We start from the raw sequence: 24,969 nt of genomic DNA, 5'->3' as shown, positions 1-24,969 counted from the left end.
CATAGGGTCACTTGGCAGATATGGATTGACACCTATCCTAAGGATCCCTGATACACACTGACACAGAGCAGAATGGGTAATATTCACTAAATGCCAAACATTGTTATACAGGGGAATATTCAGTAAATAAGGATAAGGTGGGGGACCTACTGTCCTCCCCACCGGCCCCCACCCCTGCGCGGTGGGTGGGGGGCATAAATCACAATGGGGGGAACCTACTGTCCTCCCTCCCGCCCCCACCCGTGAGCGGTGGGTGAAGGCCATAAAAATAATGAGGGGGGGGGCCTACTGTATGATGTTGTATCGATCAGGTAGTGTAAGGGTTACGCCCGCTTCACAGTGACAGACCAAACTCCTCTCAGTGGACGTGTATATGGCAGCGATTTTTGGAACAGCGAGATGGAAGAAGATGCTTGGTCGGTCCTCCTACTTCAAATTTGGGGCACTGCGCGTGCAATCTAATGTGCCACCAGATAGGAGTGGTGTGTTTAGTATTATTCTTATCAGTTTAATACCTGTTGCGTCTCCTATCAGTGGACGTGTATATGGCAGCGATTTTAGGAAACGCACACCTGGGGCCCGAGCAAGGTCACCTGGTTCAACAGGCTACAACATTTGTCCCTGGAAAACTAGCCTGGACATCATGCATCTCAGTGGACATGTATATGGCAGCGATTTTTGTAACAGGGAGATGGAAGAAGATGCTTGGTCGGTCCTCCTACTTCAAATTTGGGGCACTGCGCGTGCAATCTAATGTAAAATAGAAATGCAAGAACAGAATAGAGACTGTTCCCCGTCCTCAGAGACCATGATACACACTGACACAGAGCAGAATAGAGACTGTTCCCCGCCCTCAGAGACCATGATACACACTGACACAGAGCAGAATAGAGACTGATCCCCCTACATAGGGTCACTTGGCAGATATGGATTGACACCTATCCTAAGGATCCCTGAAACACACTGACACAGAGCAGAATAGAGACTGTTCCCCGTCCTCAAAGCCCCTGATACACACTGATACAGAGCAGAATAGGGACTGTTCACCCTACATAGGGTCACTTGGCAGATATGGATTGACACCTGTCCTCAAAGCCCCTGATACACACTGACAAAGAGCAGAATAGAGACTGTTCCCCGTCCTCAAAGCCCCTGATACACACTGACAAAGAGCAGAATTCACGTTGTTTCTATGATGTGCATAACATGTTCTTGTAAATGTTTGTTAAATTTTTCCTGGAATTGTAATTTTGGAATCTGAATAAAGATAGTCAAATCCCTGATAAACACTGACACAGAGCAGAATAGGGACTGTTCCCCCTACATAGGGTCACTATGTGCCTTTTTTTTGGTTTGGTTTTTGAAGCCACAGTGCAGCACCAGAGGGCCTAAAAATTAGGCATGTACACATGCCTGAAAAATTTGGTATTGTTGCAGCCGCTGCTGTAGCAGCGGGCAGAAAAAATGATGTTTGTTTCACAGGCAGAAAGTGCCCTAAAATATGGCGGCTTGAACCCTACTTGGTGGCGGATAAGTCACGCAAGTCAACCGGCATTCAGAGCTAAAATACAGCAGCGTGTGGACCATTTTTAGCCCCAGAGGCTGTCCTAGCACCCCGGTCATACAAATATTCATTAACAGCTTTTTCTTGTTGGAGCAGGCGGTCGAACATTAGGAGTGTTGAATTCCAACGTGTCGGGCTGTCGCAAATCAAGCGCCTCACTGGCATGTTGTTTCGCCGCTGGATATCGGTAAAGTGAGCCATGGCCGTGTAGGAACGCCTGAAATGGCCACACACCTTCCTGGCCTGCTTCAGGACGTCCTGTAAGCCTGTGTACTTATGCACAAAGCGTTGTACGATCAGATTACACACATGTGCCATGCACGGCACATGTGTCAACTTGCCCAACTTCAATGCCGCTAACAAATTTTTTCCGTTGTCACAAACCACTTTGCCGATATCCAGTTGCTTGTATGGTAAAAGCTGGCGGGCTAATAGTTCGGACAAGCCAGCTGTCAGATGCTGGGCAAGGGGGTGACTTTCTGACATTGGCTTCTTACGCTCAAACATGTCCTTGACAGACACATGACTGTGGGCAGATGAGCGGGAACTGCTCAAGGCGGGACACGGAGTGGTGGATGGTTGAGAGGGGGCAAGGAGGACAGCAGTGGTTGACGTGGCTGAAGATGCTGGACCAGGAGGAGGATGGCGGCTTAGAGTAGGCGTGCTGCTTGTACTCATGTGTTGATCCCATAGGCGTTTGTGATGTGAGATCATGTGCCTACGCAAAGCAGTTGTACCTAGGTGGGTGTTGGACTTCCCACGACTCAGTTTCTTTTGGCACAGGTTGCAAATGGCATCGCTGTTGTCAGAGGCAGACACACAAAAAAAATGCCACACTGCTGAGCTCTGCAATGACGGCATTCTGGTGGTGGACACAGCATGCGTTGATTGGCGTGCTGTCGGGCTGACCCCGGGTACCGATGCATGCTGTCTGACAGTGCCACTAGCTCCTTGCGATGACCTCCCCCTGCTTCCAACTCGTCTCCTCCTCCTCTCTGTCTCCCAATCTGAACTTTCGCCCTGCTCTTCTTCTTGCCGAGTGGGCACCCACGTGACATCCATGGACGCATCGTCATCATCAACCGCTTCACTTTTATCTGACAACTCAGCAAAGGAAGCAGCAGCGGGTACAACATCATCATCATCACACCGTATGTCCATGTGTGTAATGCTGCCTGCCTGAGACATATCCCTGTTATCTACATCCTCTGGCAATAATGGTTGCGCATCACTCATTTCTTCAAACGGATGTGTGAATAACTCCTCTGACATACCAAGTAAAGCGGCTGTGGTGCTAGTTTTGGTGGTGGCGGCAGGCGGGTGAGTGGTATCTTGAGAGGTGCCTGAAGCTAAGCTGGAGGAGGATGGTGCGTCAAGGTTCCGAGCGGAGGCTGTAGAAGATTGGGTGTCCTGTGTTAGCCAGTCAACTATGTCCTCAGAACTTTTCAAGTTCAGGGTACGTGGCCTCTGAAAACTGGGCATTATTCTAGGGCCTAAGGGAATCACAGCACCACGACCACGATGGCCCCTGCGGGGTGGCCTGCCTCTGCCTGTCATTTTTTGGGGGATTAGTTGGACTATGCGTGCAAGCTACTGTGAGACCAGATATGAGTGGCAATGTGCACTGGCAAAGGTCTGCAGAGCACAGGCTGTAGGCCTGACACACCCGCTTTAAGGACACTGACTGCTATTAGCTTACACTGGAAACCTTTTTTTCTTTGTAAAAGCACGCTATAGAGACACCAGATATGAGTGGCAATGTGCACTGGCACAGGTCTGCAGAGCACAGGCTGTAGGCCTGACACACCCGCTTGAAGACAAGTAACTGCTATTCAATCTATAACAGTGAAAAAAGTTTTTTGGTTTTAAATGCACGCTATAGAGACACCAGATATGAGTGGCAATGTGCACTGGCACAGGTCTGCAGAGCACAGGCTGTAGGCCTGACACACCCGCTTGAAGACAAGTAACTGCTATTCAATCTATAACAGTGAAAAAAGTTTTTTGGTTTTAAATGCACGCTATAGAGACACCAGATATGAGTGGCCATGTGCACTGGCACAGGTCTGCAGAGCACAGGCTGTAGGCCTGACACACCTGCTTTAAGGACACTGACTTCTATTAGCTTACACTGGAAACCTTTTTTTCTTTGTAAAAGCACGCTATAGAGACACCAGATATGAGTGGCAATGTGCACTGGCACAGGTCTGCAGAGCACAGGCTGTAGGCCTGACACACCCGCTTGAAGACAAGTAACTGCTATTCAATCTATAACAGTGAAAAAAGTTTTTGGGTTTTAAATGCACGCTATAGAGACACCAGATATGAGTGGCAATGTGCACTGGCACAGGTCTGCAGAGCACAGGCTGTAGGCCTGACACACCCGCTTGAAGACAAGTAACTGCTATTCAATCTATAACAGTGAAAAAAGTTTTTTGGTTTCAAATGCACGCTATAGAGACACCAGATATGAGTGGCCATGTGCACTGGCACAGGTCTGCAGAGCACAGGCTGTAGGCCTGACACACCTGCTTTAAGGACACTGACTTCTATTAGCTTACACTGGAAACCTTTTTTTCTTTGTAAAAGCACGCTATAGAGACACCAGATATGAATGGCAATGTGCACTGGCACAGGTCTGCAGAGCACAGGCTGTAGGCCTGACACACCCGCTTGAAGACAAGTAACTGCTATTCAATCTATAACAGTGAAAAAAGTTTTTGGGTTTTAAATGCACGCTTTAGAGACACCAGATATGAGTGGCAATGTGCACTGGCACAGGTCTGCAGAGCACAGGCTGTAGACCTGACACACCCGCTTGAAGACAAGTAGCTGCTATTCAATCTATAACAGTGAAAAAAGTTTTTTAGTTTTAAATGCACGCTATAGAGACACCAGATATGAGTGGCAATGTGCACTGGCACAGGTCTGCAGAGCACAGGCTGTAGGCCTGACACACCCGCTTTAAGGTTACTGACTGCTATTAGCTTACACTGGAAACCTTTTTTTCTTTGTAAAAGCACGCTATAGAGACATCAGATATGAGTGGCAATGTGCACTGGCACAGGTCTGCAGAGCACAGGCTGTAGGCCTGACACACCCGCTTTAAGGACACTGATTGCTATTAGCTTACACTGGAAACCTTTTCTTCTTTGTAAAAGCACGCTATAGAGACACCAGATATGAGTGGCAATATGCACTGGCACAGTTCTGCAGAGCACACGCTGAAGGCCTGACACACCCGCTTTAAGGACACTGACTGCTATTAGCTTACACTGGAAACCTTTTTTTCTTTGTAAAAGCACGCTATAGAGACACCAGATATGAGTGGCAATGTGCACTGGCACAGGTCTGCAGAGCACAGGCTGTAGGCCTGACACACCCGCTTGAAGACAAGTAACTGCTATTCAATCTATAACAGTGAAAAAAGTTTTTGGGTTTTAAATGCACGCTTTAGAGACACCAGATATGAGTGGCAATGTGCACTGGCACAGGTCTGCAGAGCACAGGCTGTAGACCTGACACACCCGCTTGAAGACAAGTAGCTGCTATTCAATCTATAACAGTGAAAAAAGTTTTTTAGTTTTAAATGCACGCTATAGAGACACCAGATATGAGTGGCAATGTGCACTGGCACAGGTCTGCAGAGCACAGGCTGTAGGCCTGACACACCCGCTTTAAGGTTACTGACTGCTATTAGCTTACACTGGAAACCTTTTTTTCTTTGTAAAAGCACGCTATAGAGACATCAGATATGAGTGGCAATGTGCACTGGCACAGGTCTGCAGAGCACAGGCTGTAGGCCTGACACACCCGCTTTAAGGACACTGATTGCTATTAGCTTACACTGGAAACCTTTTCTTCTTTGTAAAAGCACGCTATAGAGACACCAGATATGAGTGGCAATATGCACTGGCACAGTTCTGCAGAGCACACGCTGAAGGCCTGACACACCCGCTTTAAGGACACTGACTGCTATTAGCTTACACTGGAAACCTTTTTTTCTTTGTAAAACCACGCTATAGAGACACCAGATATGAGTGGCAATGTGCACTGGCACAGGTCTGCAGAGCACAGGCTGTAGGCCTGACACACCCGCTTGAAGACAAGTAACTGCTATTCAATCTATAGCAGTGAAAAAAGTTTTTTGGTTTTAAATGCACGCTATAGAGACACCAGATATGAGTGGCAATGTGCACTGGCACAGGTCTGCAGAGCACAGGCTGTAGGCCTGACACACCCGCTTTAAGGACACTGACTGCTATTAGCTTACACTGGAAACCTTTTTTTCTTTGTAAAAGCACGCTATAGAGACACCAGATATGAGTGGCAATGTGCACTGGCACAGGTCTGCAGAGCACAGGCTGTAGGCCTGACACACCAGCTTTAAGGACACTGACTGCTATTAGCTTACACTGGAAACCTTTTTTTCTTTGTAAAAGCACGCTATAGAGACACCAGATATGAGTGGCAATGTGCACTGGCACAGGTCTGCAGAGCACAGGCTGTAGGCCTGACACACCAGCTCTAAGGACACTGACTGCTATTAGCTTACACTGGAAACCTTTTTTTCTTTGTAAAAGCACGCTATAGAGACACCAGATATGAGTGGCAATGTGCACTGGCACAGTTCTGCAGAGCACACGCTGAAGGCCTGATGCACCCGCTTTAAGGACACTGACTGCTATTAGCTTACATTGGAAACCTTTTTTTCTTTGTAAAAGCACGCTATAGAGACACCAGATATGAGTGGCAATGTGCACTGGCACAGGTCTGCAGAGCACAGGCTGTAGGCCTGACACACCCGCTTTAAGGACACTGACTGCTATTAGCTTACACTGGAAACCTTTTTTTCTTTGTAAAAGCACGCTATAGAGACACCAGATATGAGTGGAAATGTGCACTGGCACAGGTCTGCAGAGCACAGGCTGAAGGCCTGGCACACCCGCTTTAAGGACACTGACTGCTATTAGCTTACACTGGAAACCTTTTTTTCTTTGTAAAAGCACGCTATAGAGACACCAGATATGAGTGGCAATGTGCACTGGCACAGGTCTGCAGAGCACAGGCTGTAGGCCTGACACACCCGCTTTAAGGACACTGACTGCTATTAACTTACACTGGAAACCTTTTTTTCTTTGTAAAAGCACGCTATAGAGACACCAGATATGAGTGGCAATGTGCACTGGCACAGGTCTGCAGAGCACAGGCTGTAGGCCTGACACACCCGCTTTAAGGACACTGACTGCTATTAACTTACACTGGAAACCTTTTTTTCTTTGTAAAAGCACGCTATAGAGACACCAGATATGAGTGGCAATGTGCACTGGCACAGGTCTGCAGAGCACAGGCTGTAGGCCTGACACACCCGCTTGAAGACAAGTAACTGCTATTCAATCTATAACAGTGAAAAAAGTTTTGGGGTTTTAAATGCACGCTATAGAGACACCAGATATGAGTGGCAATGTGCACTGGCACAGGTCTGCAGAGCACAGGCTGTAGGCCTGACACACCCGCTTTAAGGACACTGACTGCTATTAGCTTACACTGGAAACCTTGTTTTCTTTGTAAAAGCACGCTATAGAGACACCAGATATGAGTGGCAACTGTCAAAGTACACAGGCAGGGGTCTGCAGAGCACACGCTGAAGGAGGCCTGACACCCAGATGCTTGCCGACAACTAACTGCTCTTCAATCTATTACAGTGAAATTTTTTTTTAATTTTTTTTTAAATGTAAAGCTTAAGCTATTGTGACAACAGATATGAGTGGTGGCACTGACTGGGCAAATGGGCACAGCATCCACTGAACCTGACACAGAAGCTGGCAGGCAACTAACTGCTCTTCAATCTATTACAGTGACATTTTTTTATTTTTTTTTAAATGTAAAGCTTCAGCTATTGTGACAACAGATATGAGTGGTGGCACTGACTGGGCAAATGGGCACAGCATCCACTGAGCCTGACACAGAAGCTGGCAGACAACTAACTGATCTTCAATCTATTACAGTGAAATTATTATTTATTTATTTTTAAATGTAAAGCTTAAGCTATTGTGACAACAGATATGAGTGGTGGCACTGACTGGGCAAATGGGCACAGCATCCACTGAGCCTGACACAGAAGCTGGCAGGCAGGCAACTGCAATTACATTACACAGAAAAAAAAAATAAAGCAGACTGATGTTCTAGCCCTAAAAAGGGCTTTTTGGGGTGCTGTCCTTACAGCAGAGATCAGATGAGTCCTTCAGGACTGTAGTGGACACTGAATACCCTAGCCTAGCTATCAATTTCCCTATCTAATGAGCAGCAGCTACCCTTTCCCTCCTCTCACTAAGCATGCAGCTTCCAAATGAATCTAAAATGGATGCTGGGAGGGAGGTGGGAGGGTGTGGAAGGGAGGGACTGCTGCTGATTTGCTGGAATGTGTCTGCTGACCGTGAGGCACAGGGTCAAAGTTTGCTCAATGATGACGAATAGGGGGCGGATCGAACCGCCCATGTGTTCGCCCGCGGCGGCGAACACGCTATGTTCGCCAGGAACTATTCGCCAGCGAACAGTTTGGTACATCACTACTCCCTACTACCTTTCTTGTGAATGGGCACAACATTCACTAACTTCCAATCTTCTGGGACTACTCCTGTTAACAGTGATTGGTTAAATAAATCTGTTAATGGTTTTGCTAGTACACCACTAAGCTCTTTTTATAACTTTGGGTGTTTTCCATCAGGTCCCATTGACTTATTTGTCTTTACTTTTGACAGTTGAAATAGAACCTCTTCCTCTGTAAACTTACATGTAACAAATTACTCATTTGTCATTTTTCCTAACTGAGGCCCCTTTCCTTCATTTTCATCTGTAAATACTGTACAAAAATAGTCATTGAGGCAGTCAGCTAGACTTTTATCCTCTTCTACATACCTTCCTTCTTTAGTTTTTAATCTAACTAATCTATGTTTTACTTTCCTTTTCTCATTTATGTATCTAAAATATGTTTTGTCCCCTTTTTTTTTACTAACTGTGCTATTTTCTCTTCTGTGTGTGATTTGGAAGCTCTTATAACTGGCTTAGCCTCTTTCTGCCTAATCTTATAGATCTGTCTATCTTCCTCACTCTGGTTTTTTTTTTTTTGTAATTACTTAATGCTAACTTTTTTTTTTTTTTTACTATTTTGGCCACATCTGCAGAGTACCACAGTGGCTTCTTGAATTTTTTGCTTTTACTGACAAGCCTAATGCAATTTTCTGTTGCCTTCAGCAATGCAACTTTTAAATAATCCCATTTCTCTTGGACTCCATTTAAATTGCTCCAGTCTGATAATGACTCATTTACACATATTCTAATTTTAGAAAAGTCTGATTTTTCTAAAGTCTAAAACTTTCGTTTTTGTGTGGTGTGACTTCTTATATGAAACCACATTGACTGATGATCACTGGATCCTAAACTTTCACCTAAAATAATATCTGATACCAAATCTCCATTTGTTAACACTAAATCTAGTATGGCCTCTTGATGAGTTGGCCCCTCAATGACTTGTTTTGGAGACAATCCCAGTAGGGAGTTTAGAAAATGTGTGCTCTTGGCACAAGTAGCTATTTTGGTTTTCCAGTTCACATCAGGAAGATTAAAGTCACTCATGATGATAACTTCCCCCTTCATTGTCATATAGAGCCAGGTGCAACCAAACCAGGACCAAGCACCAGGTCCCAATGGCAATAGCATAAGATTCAAAGATGGTTTAGACACTCCAAGGTTCAGAAATGGCAAATTTATTGAAGCCGTCACTCGTGATCTAGTCAGGCCGGGACAATGTTCCAGACTGACTAATGATAAAGGCATAAAAAAAACATGCATGCACTGTATACTGGCAATGGTCTAATCAACTTCTTCACCCGAAGCTTTAAACGACTCTGCAAGGCTGTAGGACTGTGTGCACACAATCCAATACGCTACTTGTTGAATTTCTACTTCAGTTCCCTCCCTCTGTACAGCCCTCCTTGCCTCCCTGCATTGAATGTTCACTCCCTTCCTCTTTTTGCACTGCCTCTGTCTAGCCCTTCACACCTCCATCTGTTCCCTCCCTTCTTCCGCTCTGGGTCGTGGCACTTGCTGTTCATGCATCTAGGTCCAACAATACTACTCTATGAGAAGCATTTGATTGAATATTGGACTGCAAATGGACAAAATGCAGGCTAAATTTAAGGTAAGTTTTCAGCTTTTTCTTTTGATATATATATGCTTTTTTTTTTAAAGGAGGGGGAGGGGTGTTGCCACTAGTAGATTATTCTATGTAGAGCTATATTAAAGGGACACTGTAGGCACAGTAACTGCTTAATTTTATTAAAGTGGTTATAGGGTCTGGTCTCCCATGGCACCATCCATTCATCCATTTAGCATTCAGACGTTTTCAATGTTTTAAAAACAGTAGCCCATCAGCCCAGTGCACTAACATCCCAACTACACAGAGACTTCGGTCACACATTAAACTCTCTTGTCTCCCACTGCCTCTCCACTGTAGCGCTCGGCACAGGTAATATTCTAGAAAATACTACCTTGGAGATCCTCTTCTTAACTTTGCTTCCCAATTGCCTTAACTCATTATTGAGGATGCTATATTTTGCTCTGACTTTGTCATTGGTAGCAATATGTACCATGGTATGTACCATGGTTGCTCCCAACAATCTATCAAAACTGTCAACATGCCAATACTTAGCACCTAGGAGACTGCAGACTGTCTAGTTGACGTGCTCAAAGTGCCAAATTCCCGGTCTGTTCTCGTTATAATAAATCAACCTGTCTACCCTTCCCTCACTTTGAATCCCACTCACACTGGAAGGTCTGTTTGCTAAGATTTGAGATAGAACAGTTTCATCCAACATTTTAGCGGACATTCCCACAAAGCGCAAAGCTGCTGGAATTAACAAAATGTGGACTGGCTACATTCTCACTGCAGCCATATCTACTGACTTATCTCCTCCAACGTTATTGATCAGGGCACACTAAACCTCTTTCAAGGTAGTGATGTGCCGTTAGCTTCCCCAGATCTCCAAAAAGAGCTTCTAGAAAAGCCACTGTTTTTCCCCAACTGTACAGCACTGTGGAATATGTTGGCATTTATAAATAAGTATACATTTTTATTATCTAAAGAATGCTTTCTACCTTCTATTTAGACTTTTCTTTTGAGGAAATTAATGAATCTCAAATGAAGAATGTGAACGGAAATAGCTTACCCTGGCTAAGACAAGTGCATGTAATTTGTAGAAATTTCATCCACAGGTGTGTTTACATATTTTTATATAAAAGAAGATGCTGACAAGTTAGTTATCCAGAAAATTCTATCTTCCATCGATAATGAGCCTCTGTTTCAAAAATATATCATAAAAGGGAAAAGGGAGAATAATAATGCTATAAACGTTGTAGATTTTTATTGTGATTTTATTAAAATAAAATAAAACAAAAACAAAAAATACTGATTTTTAATAGGCACATGATGTTTAAGAAATTGGTTAGAAGTAAATTGCCATAAAACATTTTACTGCTTGCCAAATTAACCTTACAATCCATACTGTAATCTATAATTATCTTTAGTTATTATGTAAACTTAATGCTATATAATTAAATTATTAATGCAACCTATAAAGTATATCTTATTAAAGCAAGGTGTGGACAAATGATGGAGCTTCAATGCTGGACTACAGCTCCCATCACGTGTCGGATAAGTGATGGGATTTGCCGTTTATCAGCTGCAGAGCCAAAGTTTGTGCATCCTTGCTTTAGAGCACCCTGTATGCTTTTACATACGTCATCCCCAGTCTTTAATCATGCGTCCTGAAACACCACAGTGCCATACACAAAATGTCATGTCACTTAATAGTTTTTGGCAATTTTAATAAAGTACAATTATTATATATTACAACAAAACAGTGAGAAACAAAATGTGTTAATAACCGCGTTAAAGGCAGATTTTTTTTCATTGACTTCTGAAGGGAAGGGTGAGAGGTCTAATGCGGTGTGGTTGTGTTTTTATAGAAGAAATGAATGACATGTAGAGAGCATTTCTTATATAATGGATTTAAAATATGTATATCTACCTCATGTCTCAATTTAGAGAAGTTGATGAGCATATTATCTTAAATATTTTACAATCAATTGTTTGTGAATAGTTCTCTAGCGTCTAGACTGTGGATGACAAAGTAGTGAAGATGTGATGTGCTTTATGTTTCAAAGATTATTTGTGTAATTCTAATGAGTAAGGTGAATGCAGAAATGACTGTGTATGTGAGCACGGGGAGGTATAAATAAAGGACGTAAAGTGGAGTTGAAGTGCATTGATCAACAGAGGGAGAGAGAGGGTTCGGCAACAAGACTTGAGGCAAATCAAAAAGAACACAAACAAGGGAAGCGGTCATCATCAGGAGCAGTGGAGGGTCTTGACAATCTCTAGATGTGGTTTCTGAATGTTTGTTTTTCCTGGCTAACCAATAGGAAGCATCTTGGGCTGAGCACATGGCCTAGGGCAGATGATCCATCTTCCATTTCTGATTAGCAAGAACATCCGGCATCCGCCACTTGAGGTTCTTGGGGTTTGTCAAGTTTAATGTCAATCACTGAGACAAAAAGTTAAGGATTTTTTTTTTTTTTAATTTCAAGCATTAGAACATGACAACATTGTGCAAGATTAATATTTTATCATCGAAGAGGGTCTCGAAAACCATATATGTCAAGATAAAACATAATTTATGTTCAAAAAGGGCAGCAGGTTGAGGAAATCAATGCGATTATTTACCTTGAATTCTGTACTACAGGCAGAACACGCGTGGGTAATTTCCTTCCTATTAAATTTAAGATGGTTAGAATATTAAGTCCCTCCTCTCTGCAGGTATGGTCTACCACATACGTACCCCAGTAATATACAAGACAAAACACATCAAGACAAAGTGTACGGTTCGTTAAATAGCGAGGGAAGTTGTATTGCTAGGAAAATTTACTGTAATAAGAATTTATGTTGTATATGGACATAAAATGGAGGGCCAGTTCTTCTATGATACTATAACTTGCACCAACTTCCACACAAAAATTGCTTCTTCTAAGACCAATATGGCAGGTCAGTGGTAGTGAACAAATCTATTCATTTTGGACTCTGTTGTTGGTCTGCAAACGAGAGTCGATGCCCAGTGGTATTAGAGCCCATATATCACTGTTAGCATGCTATACCACAATCTTTTTTATTATATTTATTTCATCCAGCATAAACCATGCTTTTTGTTCTAACTTAACTTGTTCTTGAGTCTTGCATACAGGTCCATCTACTCCTGTCTACTATCTAGCTTGCTCAGATGTAGACAAGTCCGATAAACTTATTTGTTTTACTACAAAAAAAAATGTGATGTCTTTCTTGTCCAGAGTACTATTTGACATATTGCACTGTATACCCTCCTTGCTTGCTTGAATTGCAAGCAAAGCTGATTAAATTGTGCAACAACAGCTAAATAGTGGTTTGGAATTCTTTTCATATCCAGGCTACAGAAAGTTACTTCTTTTAGTGGAGGTGATTTTTTGCAAAAAGTATGTAGTAATCTTTCTTGATTAATCATTGACTGCTTTTAAACTTTTGGGCAAAAAGGTGTTTCATTTGTAGTACCACCATTATTTCCATTGAAAATGGTGTGAGGTGAAGAGACCGATGAGACTTGCAGTTCTCTAATTGTTTTGTTAATGGTGCTAGAAAACGTGCTTTCAGAGACAAAATCTGCAGAGAACAATTAGAAGTTTGAAGAGATGCTCACAAATATCATTGATGACCAGATTCAGATCCCATGCAGGAACTTGATTCTTTCTCATAGGACAAACTTGCATATATAGCATTAAAAACATATGTGTATTAGGGTGACAAAGTGACAATGGTCCAAGAATTGGATCTTCAGATTTGATGGACTAAATCCTAACTGTAAAGATTTTATAATGTGTGAAGTGAATGGAGAAGATGGATCCAATTATTCTACCAAGAACCATGAATAAAACGTGTTCCACATCTTGTGGTAAATTCTCAATAACAAACTTCCCTGTTGGTCCTAGCAAGATATTACTCACTTCTGACAGTCTAAAATAATCTTGTCAATCCCTCTTAAAAACGTTGTAACTTTCTGTTCCTCTTGCCATAAGAGTGATAATTCAGATATCCAAATTTCTCTACCAATTTCTTGAAAGTTATGAGGCTCTCACTCATACTGCCACCATCATGTCCTGATTAAGCATCTGCTAGCATACTGTCTATGCCAGTGATGGCTAACCTTGACACCATAAATTGTTTCTGGACCACATTTACCATGATGCTCATCTAGCTTTTAGAGTCTAAAAGCTAGCTAAGCATCATAGGAAATGTAGTCCAGAAACAATTTATGATGTCAAGATTAGCCATCACTGGTCTATGCCTTCTATATATACAAATGATTTTCAGCGCAGTTCATGATCTTTGAGATTTAGAATGGATTTTTGTGACTCTATCTAAATAAGCCACCACTGTGCATTTGTCTGATTATATCTAGATAGAGTGCTCCCAAATCTGTTCTTGAAAAAACACTAGAGCTTTGAAAGTTGCTTTTGGTTCTCTGTAATTTGACAAGAGATATTTTCGACATGACCATGAACCTTGCTTTTGAAGAGACTACATCTGAGCTACCTATTCTGTGCCTGAAGTGTTATGGTTGTTCATCTTGAGGGGTAAAAAGAAATGTTTTCCTTTAGAAACTTTGATGTGATCCACCAAAATACACATCATTTTGGTTAAAAAAAACAACAACTAATTGTTATGTCTAGGTGACCTTCTATTCATAGCCAAGCTTTGAGAATTTCTAAGTGATCTGTTCTGTTCTGAGCTTTGAGAATTTTTACTTGATTGGGTCTCATTCTTGACTTGGCCCATCTGACTGCTGGTATGGAACCTATAAGAATCCTTAGGATGGTCATGGCTTGTCTAATTAAGCAAGTGGGGGTTCTTTCAATGCTGAAAAAGATTAAAAACTCTATCTTTTCTTTAAAGGGAAATAACAAATCTTTAATTCTGTTGAATCCACCTCAATGCCAAGAAACAATCCTTTTTAAGAACGCAAGATGTGACTTCTCACAGTTTATTACCCAACCATGGTGCTGAAGAAATTCAGGGCTTAATCAGCTTCTGTTTGGAAGCTATCTGAGAGAGTAGAGAGAAGCAATGATTCTCTTTATCTTGGTCAATGTATGGCAATTCTGGAAAAATTTAAGAAAAACAGGGTTATGCCCTAAAGTGAGGATTCAAAGTGAAAACAAAGTGAATTTCAACTTCAAAATTAAAATAGCCACATTGGAAATATTCTCTGCTAATTATGCTTCCAGTTGGGCTACATTGTTCTTAAATTTGAAATTAAAGGGACACTATAGTAACCAGAACAACTACAGCTTATTGTTTTTGTTCTGGTGAGTACAAGCATTCCCTTCAGGCTCTTTGCTGTAAACACTGTGTTTTCAGAGAAAATGCAGTGTTTACATTACAGCCAAGCCTAGTGTTAACTCCAGTGGCCACTCCTCAGATGGCTACTGGGGCAATGCTGCACACTGTTTAGCACTGCCATTCAGTGTCTCCACCCTCTGCATAGAGAAACTGAACTTTTCTTATAGAGATGCATTGATTCAATGCATATCTATGAAGAGATGCTGATTGTTCAGGGCTAGGTTTGACTTGTGCTGGCTCTGCCCCTGATCTGCCTGCTTGACAGTCTTAGCCAATCCTATGGGAAAGCATTTTGATTGGCTCAGAACACTACTTCTGATTATGTCAGCCAAGCAGGCAGATCAGAGGAAGAGGCAGCAGCTGCAGACTTAAATAAAAGTATGATTTTACTATATTTATGGGGGGCTAGATGGTGGTTTTAACACTCTTGGATCAGGAATACATGTTTGAGTTTATGACCCTATAGTGTTCCTTTAACATTGAATTCACTTTAAATTCTCACTTTAGCGAACAACCCTGATATAACCCTGTACACAAACAGCTCCTGCAAACTGAATCCCTGTCAGAGATCAATGGCCCCATTCTTCTTCTGCATAAACAGAAACATTTACATCAATATCAAACAAAAGAGCATATTTTAATTCACGCCTTATAGCCGATATCCCAAAGAGCACCTACCTGCAGTATTGGATGACAGACCAGTGTGTAATGCAGACAGGGCGCACAAACTGGGTTGCACCCACGTTACCCTTTTAAAGGAAAGCAAGTTACAATGGCAGTACATTCAGATATTAGCTGTACCACAGAAAGATGTAGCCAGTGAATGCTAAATGCAGGGATTGGCAGGCACAAAATCCTCATTATTTTATCTAGATAGGTGATTTTGTACACGTCATAAGCATTAAAGCTATTTTAGTTTTGTATATTGTATCAACTGGTCCCAACAGCACCCTTGTGACATGTCCAGGTTCAGGAGAGTGTGGCCTTTTTAATATATCTATCTAGTGCCATTGCATCATCGGAACTCCAGTTCCACACCACCTAGAGACCCTTTCTGTTTCCCTTCAGTGTATTCCACAGGAGATTCTTGTATGTCTTTTCAAGCTGTGTGTCACAGCAATCCTTTATCTTACCCAAATGTTGCATTAAAAAGGATACTTCCATCCTTGCTTTTCTCTTCGGCGCACTCCATACCAGGCAGGGCAGAGGCCACTCGACGAAACAGCTGAATAGATAGAAGAACATGTATTACAGCAAATGGATGTGATTTCCCTGATAAATGGATCTACATAAACCTACATAACCAATGCTTACATTAATGGAGGGACATTTGTTTTTCACTATTGGTTACCACATTGCATAATTAAGACAGAGTTTTAAAATGGACATTATTGCGTCTATTTTATTATGTATTGTATCTTGTTATCATGGTTTGCATTTTTTGTAGCATAACTGTAGTAATGCTCTCTTTACAGAATTCATATTCTTGAAGTTCATTAGTAAAATCCAGAAAAAAAAAATCTCCATGTATGTATAAAATAATAAAATAATTACTGTGGTAAAAAAAAGACTCATTTGACTTTAGAAATGGGATTTACTTTTTTAAATAATTCTAAGTGCTACATTTTATAGATCACTATATTGCACTAGTATTTTCCCTAAGATTGCCAGCACCCCTTCCATAACTGGTGGTTTACCAAGATACTGTGCACTTGTGACCAAAGCTTATTTGGCACTTTTGCTATGTTTTCGTTTCACTATAATTTCATACTTTCCCTTTAAGTGCATCCACACACTTTCTTTTGAAATGTATACTAAACACAACACTATGCAATGATTTTATTTTAAATTCACATCATTGCACATAATAATTTCTAGGTAACCAATTCAACGTAAAAAATAAATTCACTCATTAGTACCAACTGTGTCTAGGATTTCAATTAAAATTTTAGAAGTTATAGGACAAATATGGCAAGGAGTGAATTCTTGTTTTAACACTAAACCTTTGCCAAATTTGGTGCACTGAGACTATTACTCCAAGCAACACGACTACTAGTGATTTAAAGTGGTCACTATGTCTATAGTCTGCATGCTACAGAGTGTAAAAGAACACTATAGTGTCAGGAATATAAACATGTATTCCTGACACTATAGTTGTGGAACTGGAAGTGCATGCACCAGATATAGGAGATATAAATCATTACTAAACAGCTTGCCCCAGCTATTACCAGGGAACTGGTCCTTGATACCCCTACCTTCATAACTACAACATCAGGCTGCTTGGTGTAACGCTTTTAAAATCCATCAGGGTATCTAACTAAGAGCATTTTGACAGTTTTCATTTAACCATTTTATCACAAAATGTTTCATTGTCAGTGTAACGGCACCCCCAGGCATAAAGGGGTTAAACCGCCATTTAGAAGATCTTCCCTTCCAGAGACACAGGCACAGCTACTGCAGAACCCCAAACTCCCAAACTGGATACAAAATAGCACTCCACTTCCCCAACTGGAACCTCACAAATAGCTGCAAGCAGACAAACAGGAAAAGCTCCCAAGCGGCTTACACTCCTGACAGTCTCTATCAGCATACAGTAAATCCCCCCATGAACGAGACAGAGCTCCGTGTTCAGGGTCAAGCAGTGGTCTGTTTATTCAGGGCTACCCGCCCAGTATTTATGCAGGTCACCCACCTGGTGGACACTCCCCTAGGGGACCAGATGGAAGACTGTATCACAGACAGACATGTATCACATTTCAGACACACAAAGTACAACATCCCCACAATGCATCCTAATTTCCCTCCCTCTATCCTGGAGATAATTGAGAAGTAATTCAATTATCTCCCAGGACAGAGGCAAACTCCATTATACACGTGGGGACACAAAGACAGTGAAATACATTAAAACATATAATATTAAATTTTATACATAAAACACAGACATGTCACATATCCCCAGATAGCTGTGATCTGAGCGCACAAAACTACCGAATAGCGCTCAGATCCTATTCACACAGTTCAATTGCCATGGACCCAGAGTCTTTAATTACACGAATTGGCTCCATGGCATAGCTATCTGGGTTAACACATTCACATATACAAACTACTGAATTAACCGGTGTTCGGCTAAATCACACGAATATGAACCAGGGGGCTGGAGGCTGAGCGGTGCCTGCACGTAAAAGTGTCCGCTTTTAGTGCACTGATTCCGGGCTGAGCACCGCTGGCCGTCCGGGGAGCTCCACAACACCGCCACCTAGCGGCCGCTTCGTGTAATCGCGGCCACCCAGTAACAGTCAATTAAGCTGCGGTTAACCGCAGCTACTGGGTGGTCAATTGACTGCACACGCTCGTTAAGCCGCGGTTAACCGCGGCTTCAGGGAGGTAGATTGAAGGCACACGCCAGCTTCTGGGTGGCCAATTAACAGTGCCTGCCGGCTCCCCACGGCTCTGGGGAGGCTAACAGAAGGCGGTTCGTGCGGTAGACAGAATCTAACGAACGGCTGTGCAGAAAGGCATGAATAAACCTTTCTGCACAGTAAAATTAACCGTTTAACTGCCGGTCCATAGTCCAAAGGCAGCAGGAGGGCAACCAGGCTTCTCCAATGCAATGTGGCGAGATTGCTCTCGTCACATCCAGGGTTAACTTTTGTAAAGACCCCAGATTTGAATTCTGTTACTGATGGGGTATAAAGCAAGATTTCTGATGATTTACAGGGGCAAATGACAAACATATAAATTTCAATTTTCAAATTTTCACTTGTTGTTTTACTGAGATCATTTACTGACAAATAAACAGTCTCCAACCTCACCTACCCCCATCATGGCATGCCATTTGCAAAAGAAAAAAAAGCTGTTTAATATGGGCATTTTGAGTCTTTTCATCAGGCCGTGTCATTACACATTTTTCAATAAATGTTGTTCTTTTTACACAAATACAGAATTTTAGAAGTGGATTTCAAGTTCAAAGACCATATGTTTGTATTTTGATTTATCTCCCAAATACAGCAATACCCCACATGTTTACCTATGTCAGTTGCTGGGGGAATTTACAAGGTTAAATTAAAGATGTTCCCTAATATTAACATACTGTTTCCCAGAGATGGTATTTGGTATAGGGATGCTATCAGTGTCATCATACTGACAGCATCATACTTTGAAACTGTATCTAAAAACCTCCATTAACCTTATCTAAACCATATTAATCCTAACTAACAGTACACTGTTTTATAAATCGGCCCTAGTCAACCTTTGCAAACACTAACTAAATCTCATCTTAACCATATCTTTGCCCTAACTAACACTAACACTCATGCCAATCTTAGCAATAACCATTTCTAACACTAACACTAACAATTACATCACCTAGGGTGTATCTGTTGGGTTGTAGGGATGTGCATGGGCAAAAAATTCAGTTCAGTTCGGCACTTCCGAAATTCGGGACTTCGGCAATTCGGCACTTCGGTTCGGTACTTCCGGAATTCGAGACTTAGGTAATTTGACGGTACGGTTAGGCACTTCCGAAATTTGGGATTTCGGCAATTCGGGACTTTGGCACTTTAGGAGTTCGGCACTTCGTGAGTTCCCTAACCATAACCCTACCCCTAAACCTACCCCTAACCCTACCACTAACCCTAACCCTACCACTATCCCTACCCCCAACACTCCCCCTAACCTTACCTGTAACCCTACAAGGGGTAGGGTTAGGGGTTGGGATAGGGTTAGAGGAAGGTTGGGGTAAAGGGTAGGGTTAGATTCCTTTCATAATTTCCTTAATTTTCCCTCCTTCTCCTGTTTTGCCATTTTTCAGAAATCCAAAGCACTTCAGCACTTCCGAAATTCGGCACATCGGTAATTCGGTTCGGCACTTCTGAAATTTGGAAATTCAGAATTTCGGCACTTCGGCGGTTCGGTTCGGCACTTCCAAAATTCGTCACTTCGGAAATTCTGCACTTTTGAAATTCGGACATTCAGAAGCATCCGAAGGTGCGAATTGCCATAATTTGCCCGAATTTATTAAATTCGTCGCAAAACTAATTGCACGTGTCTATTGGGTTGCATCATGGGAATAATTATGTGGCATTACATATATAATACATATATCCTGATAAGTACAGAATCTTGCTAATTTGTTGCCTGCTTAAACCTTTACTCTGGATCTGAGTCCATCTGAGTCATCTGTCTGAAAAAAATCTCCTTGTGGTGTAAATGCTATCCATAGTGAGACCAAGTACGTGGTCTTTCTAGGCTTGAGATCCCACACTACCCATAATGAGATGCTGCTCTCCCTCATGAAACTAAAAATGAAAATAAAACTTATAAATATATAATATTAGAGACTATGCCATATCAGCTTGTAGTAGAGAACGCTGTAACTATAAAAACTTCACATAGGTCTATCCCACTTCAATGTTCAGTTAGGGTACTGTGATTAGAATCCAACCAATCATTTATCTGATGGGCAAATCCAGCTTTATGTGAAACTTGCCCAGAAATGTGTATATTGAAATGCAGTGATCCTTTTGACAATGAAAGGTCAAGCTGAGGTTAAGCCAACCAATCACAGTGCTCTGACAGGTAAGTCTAGCTTTACATAATATGTGCCCAGTAATGTATCTATCAATATTTTATCAACTTTGTAAGAATAAAAGGTTGAGTCGAGTCGATTCAAGCCTTTCCAGAAAAGGAAAATGTCACTCTGAGATATTGCAGCTGGAGTCCACTGAATTAAGTCCACTCATAAGTTTGCTGTGTTCTGCTCTTCTGACTGGACATTTAATTGCCTCTTCATGATCTTTAGAAGCATTTGTTTTGACACAGCCTGCCTAAATATCATAAACCTGGGGAAGTACATATAGGTCAGGAGTAGCCAGCCTGAGCTACGGTAAACTAATAAAAAGAAAGTAATATTAATAATAATATAATATTGGGGGCGGGGCCGGATCGCCGAGCTGGATGGTCGCACGCAACACCAGCTCCAGCAACTACAGACTAATTAAGCTACAAAATTGAGATTTATTACATAAAAACCGTCCAGCGACGGCGGCCCTAGAACCAGGGTGAGGCTGGCCCAAAGGGTTTCAATCCCTTGGAGGAAGAATCCTTACTGGCACACCGAGGCCTACTCCAGCGGTGAGCGGGGCAGACGGCCGCTGCCCCGCTGTCCCGCCTATCGGTGCTCCGCCAAGAGCCAGACCCGCGAGGAACCGGCTCCCCCCCCTATGGTCGAGGGGGGTGATCCCAGTCTTCACCCTCGAGCCCCGACCACCACAAAGCACCCAAGGTGCTGCAGCAAGGGCGCCCCCGACCCACAATGGAAACATCGCAACTAAGATGGCGGAGGCCACGTGTGCGGGCGCTGAAACCAGAAACTTCCTACTTACCCGGAGTAGCAACAACCAAGATGGATTGAAGGCACCGGCAGCACAGACCACTACTGCAGCCATCCACCCGCAGACACCCTTGCGTTTAAATGAGCCACACAGCCCTCGAAGCTGAGACATGGACAGGGATGAGGGATAAGACCGCGACAGGCAGCGGAGAGGGAGGCTTAACAGGCAAACACAAGCCAGACAAAACAGACCGCAGGTTTCTGAACTGCAACTTGTCATTACCCTGACACACCGCGATCCAGAGGTACCCTGCCGGGAGCCACACTACTCATGGTCTGCCGCACGGTGCCCACCAAGCGACCCTGACGGAGACACACCACACACGGGCAGCTGACCTGCGACGGGAACATGCTGAGCCCAAAGAAAGCAGAGACTATCGAGATACATGTGAGAACACTTTGAAAGCAAGTCTCTCTGCCACACAAATTTAGTCTATAAACCTGGACTGAACGAGAAATTTAGGGGCGTGGGGGTGATACCTAGCACTCACCAGCGGTAGTTAATACACAGTTAAAAGTTTATGCATGTTGCCTACTTATCTAAGCGTGACACATTAATTTGTATGCAAACTCAGTTTAGCATGCCCTTTATGTATGACGATAATCGTTTATTGAAACTCTAAAGCTTGTTGCCTAAAACTCACAGCACGCTTACTACTTGATATAAACGTCTGAAGTCCCATAGCCTGTTAATCTTATGTTATAGCATGGTTCCTGCTGTATATGGATATCACAGGGTTTGCCAATTTCATATTCTATATATATAAAATGTGCTTTCTGATCTCCCACAATTTGAAATTTGAAATGTTATAAATATGCTTGTTACGGCTGTTGTGGCCATGCAAGATTGATGTTATTCTGAGCACAAATAAAATAAAGAATTAAAATAAAATAATAATATAATATTAATTAATAATAACAATTATATAAGCTAATAACAATAATGTTAATATTGGTTTAATTAAGTAAGATGGTTAATGACACAAGGATTTTGGTTAATGACACAATAGTGGGTACCAGGACTACTACCTATCCTACCTCCGTTCACATACCGTACATTCTCGCAGATTGAAGTCTCACCTGTTTAACATTGTATCCGGTTTTGGCGCTGGTTTCAATAAACATGACACTCAGTTCCTTTGCCCTTTGTTCTCCCTCCTCTATAGTGATCTGCCTAAAATAAAAATAAAGATATGAATAGTACAAAGGTTTGAAATCCCAAAACGTGTTGAGTAACCAGCTCCTGTTGCACTGTTGCTCTATCAAGTATACACAAGTTATAATGCAGATAACAGGATACAGGAACAGAATGTGGAGTAAAAATCTATCCTGCTACATAATTTACATACACATTAGATAGGCCCATTGGTTTCCATGTTTTTAAGTAAAGTGAAATGTTAACTGCAGAATAGGTACTTAAAGTTACACTTTAGTCACCAGTATTACTACAGCTTAATGTAGTGGTTCTGGTGTCTATAGCATTTCCCTGCAGACTCAGCAATGTAAACACTGATTTTCAGGTCAAGGTCACTTGGACGACCAAAAGAGATGCGTCCTTTCTCAGTGCTGCACAGTGTGCAAAAGCCTCCCAATGTTTTCCAATAGGAAAGCATTGGATTGGCTGAGATCATCAAGATTGATGATCTCAGCCATGGAGGTGGAGTCAGGCGGGGCGAGACCGGCACAGCAATGGAGAAAAGCTAAGTAAAACCTTTACTGTGATCTAATGGGGGCCGGGCACCTAAATAAGTAGTCCAACATTATAGTGTTCCTTTAATAATATATCTCCTGAAATCCTCCTAGATACTCCTTGAACTGCAAGGAATTTCAAGAGTTCACTACCACATGACACTCATGTCTATTCACTAAAGCAGGAATTTACAAGCTGGAAAAATAACTTGTAAGTATGCTAGATCTGCTATTTTGGCCTTATGTGCAATCTCTGCTTATTTCCTGGCAATTTGGGGATTCACAGTTTCCTTTTAGAAATCATTACTCATTGTCCTCATCGCTATGTGGTCAAACCATTCGGCATATGGATTATAGTTAACCTCACACAGTCACATATTGGAAACTAACTTCATATTGGAAAGTAATTTGAAGCCTACAATTCACTAAATGATCAGAATCCACGGAGATTAGTCTGGTCACTACATGCCAATCTAATTTACATAATATACATCTTTATACATATATGTGTAGAATTCCACACGAGATGGCAGCATTGCTGATTGACAGCTAAATCAGAAACGTTGTTGACTTAGGAACTATATTTTATGTAATTTCATTTTTATTAGCGCACAAAAAAATAACAGAGCCTTTGGCTTACTCTGTTGTACAGTAGAATATAAACTAAATGATGTGCTGTGGAATCTTGAATACATGTAGGACTTAGGTCTAGTGATGTCCCGAACTGTTCGCTGGCGAATAGTTCCTGGTGAACATCGCTTGTTCGCGTTCGCCACGGATGGCGAACATATGCGCTGTTCGGTCCGCCCCCTATTCGTCATCATTGAGTAAACTTTGACCCTGTACCTCACAGTCAGCAGACACATTCCAGTCAATCAGCAGCAGACCCTCCCTCCCAGACCCTCCCACCTCCTGGACAGCTTCATTTTACATTCATTGTGAAGCTGCATTCTTAGTGAGAGGAGGGACAGTGTAGCTGCTGCTGATTTGATAGGGAAATTGATAGCTAGGCTAGTGTATTCAGTGTCCACTACAGTCCTGAACGACTCATCTGATCTCTGCTGTAAGGACAGCACCCCAAAAAGACCTTTTTAGGGATAGAACATCAGTCTGCTTTTTTTTTTTCCTGTGTAATGTAATTGCAGTTGCCTGCCTGCCAGCCTGTGTGTCAGGCTCACAGCATATACTGTGCCCACTTGCCCAGTGCCACCACTCACTCACTGGTGTCACAATAGCTTGCATTTAAAAAAACCAAAACTTTTTTGACTGTAATATAATAGCAGTCAGTTTCCTTCACTAGTGTGCGTTTCAGGGCCTGCCCAGTGCCACCACACACTCACTGGTGTCACAATAGCTTGCATTTAAAAAAAAAAAAAACTTTTTTGACTGTAATATAATAGCAGTCAGTTTCCTTCACGCGTGTGCGTTTCAGGGCCTGCCAGGGCACAGTGTCACACAAGTGCAACTCATATCTGGTGTAACAGTAGTGTACATTTAAAAAAAAAAAAATTTTGACTGTATTAGATTGAATAGCAGTTAGTTGTCTGCAAGCGTGTGTGTCAGGCATACAGCGTCTACTCTGTCAACTTCTGCCAGTGCACAGTGCCACTCATATCTGTTGTCACAGTAGCTTGCACGCATAGTACCACTAATCGAAAAAAAAATGACAGGCAGAGGCAGGCCACCCCGCAGGGGCCGTCGTGGTCGTGGTGCTGTAATTCCCTTTGGCCCTAGAATAATGCCCAGTGTTCAGAGGCCACGTACCCTGAACTCGAAAAGTTCTGAGGACATAGTTGACTGGCTAACACAGGACACCCAATCTTCTACAGCTTCCGCTCGGAA

General features: G+C 42.3%; 1 protein-coding gene across 1 annotated transcript in view; it reads right to left on the bottom strand.

The window, feature by feature from the left end:
* Window positions 1-11,432: 11,432 nt before the first annotated feature.
* RAB6B (RAB6B, member RAS oncogene family) overlaps window positions 11,433-24,969 on the bottom strand; it is a 92,254-nt gene continuing 78,717 nt past the window's right edge. Inside the window, exons 6-8 of the mRNA XM_063440912.1 lie at window positions 22,519-22,612; window positions 16,206-16,272; window positions 11,433-12,168 (exon numbers count right to left, since the gene is read on the bottom strand). Coding sequence (XP_063296982.1) covers window positions 12,104-12,168; window positions 16,206-16,272; window positions 22,519-22,612 — 226 coding nt within the window. The 3' untranslated portion in view covers window positions 11,433-12,103. The remainder of the gene's footprint in view (window positions 12,169-16,205; window positions 16,273-22,518; window positions 22,613-24,969) is intronic.

Source organism: Pelobates fuscus, chromosome 2, assembly GCF_036172605.1.
Source record: "Pelobates fuscus isolate aPelFus1 chromosome 2, aPelFus1.pri, whole genome shotgun sequence".
In the NCBI taxonomy this organism is placed as follows: Eukaryota; Metazoa; Chordata; class Amphibia; order Anura; family Pelobatidae; genus Pelobates; species Pelobates fuscus.
Note: the sequence above shows the minus strand (reverse complement) of the source record. Positions and strands in the feature narration are given on the sequence as shown.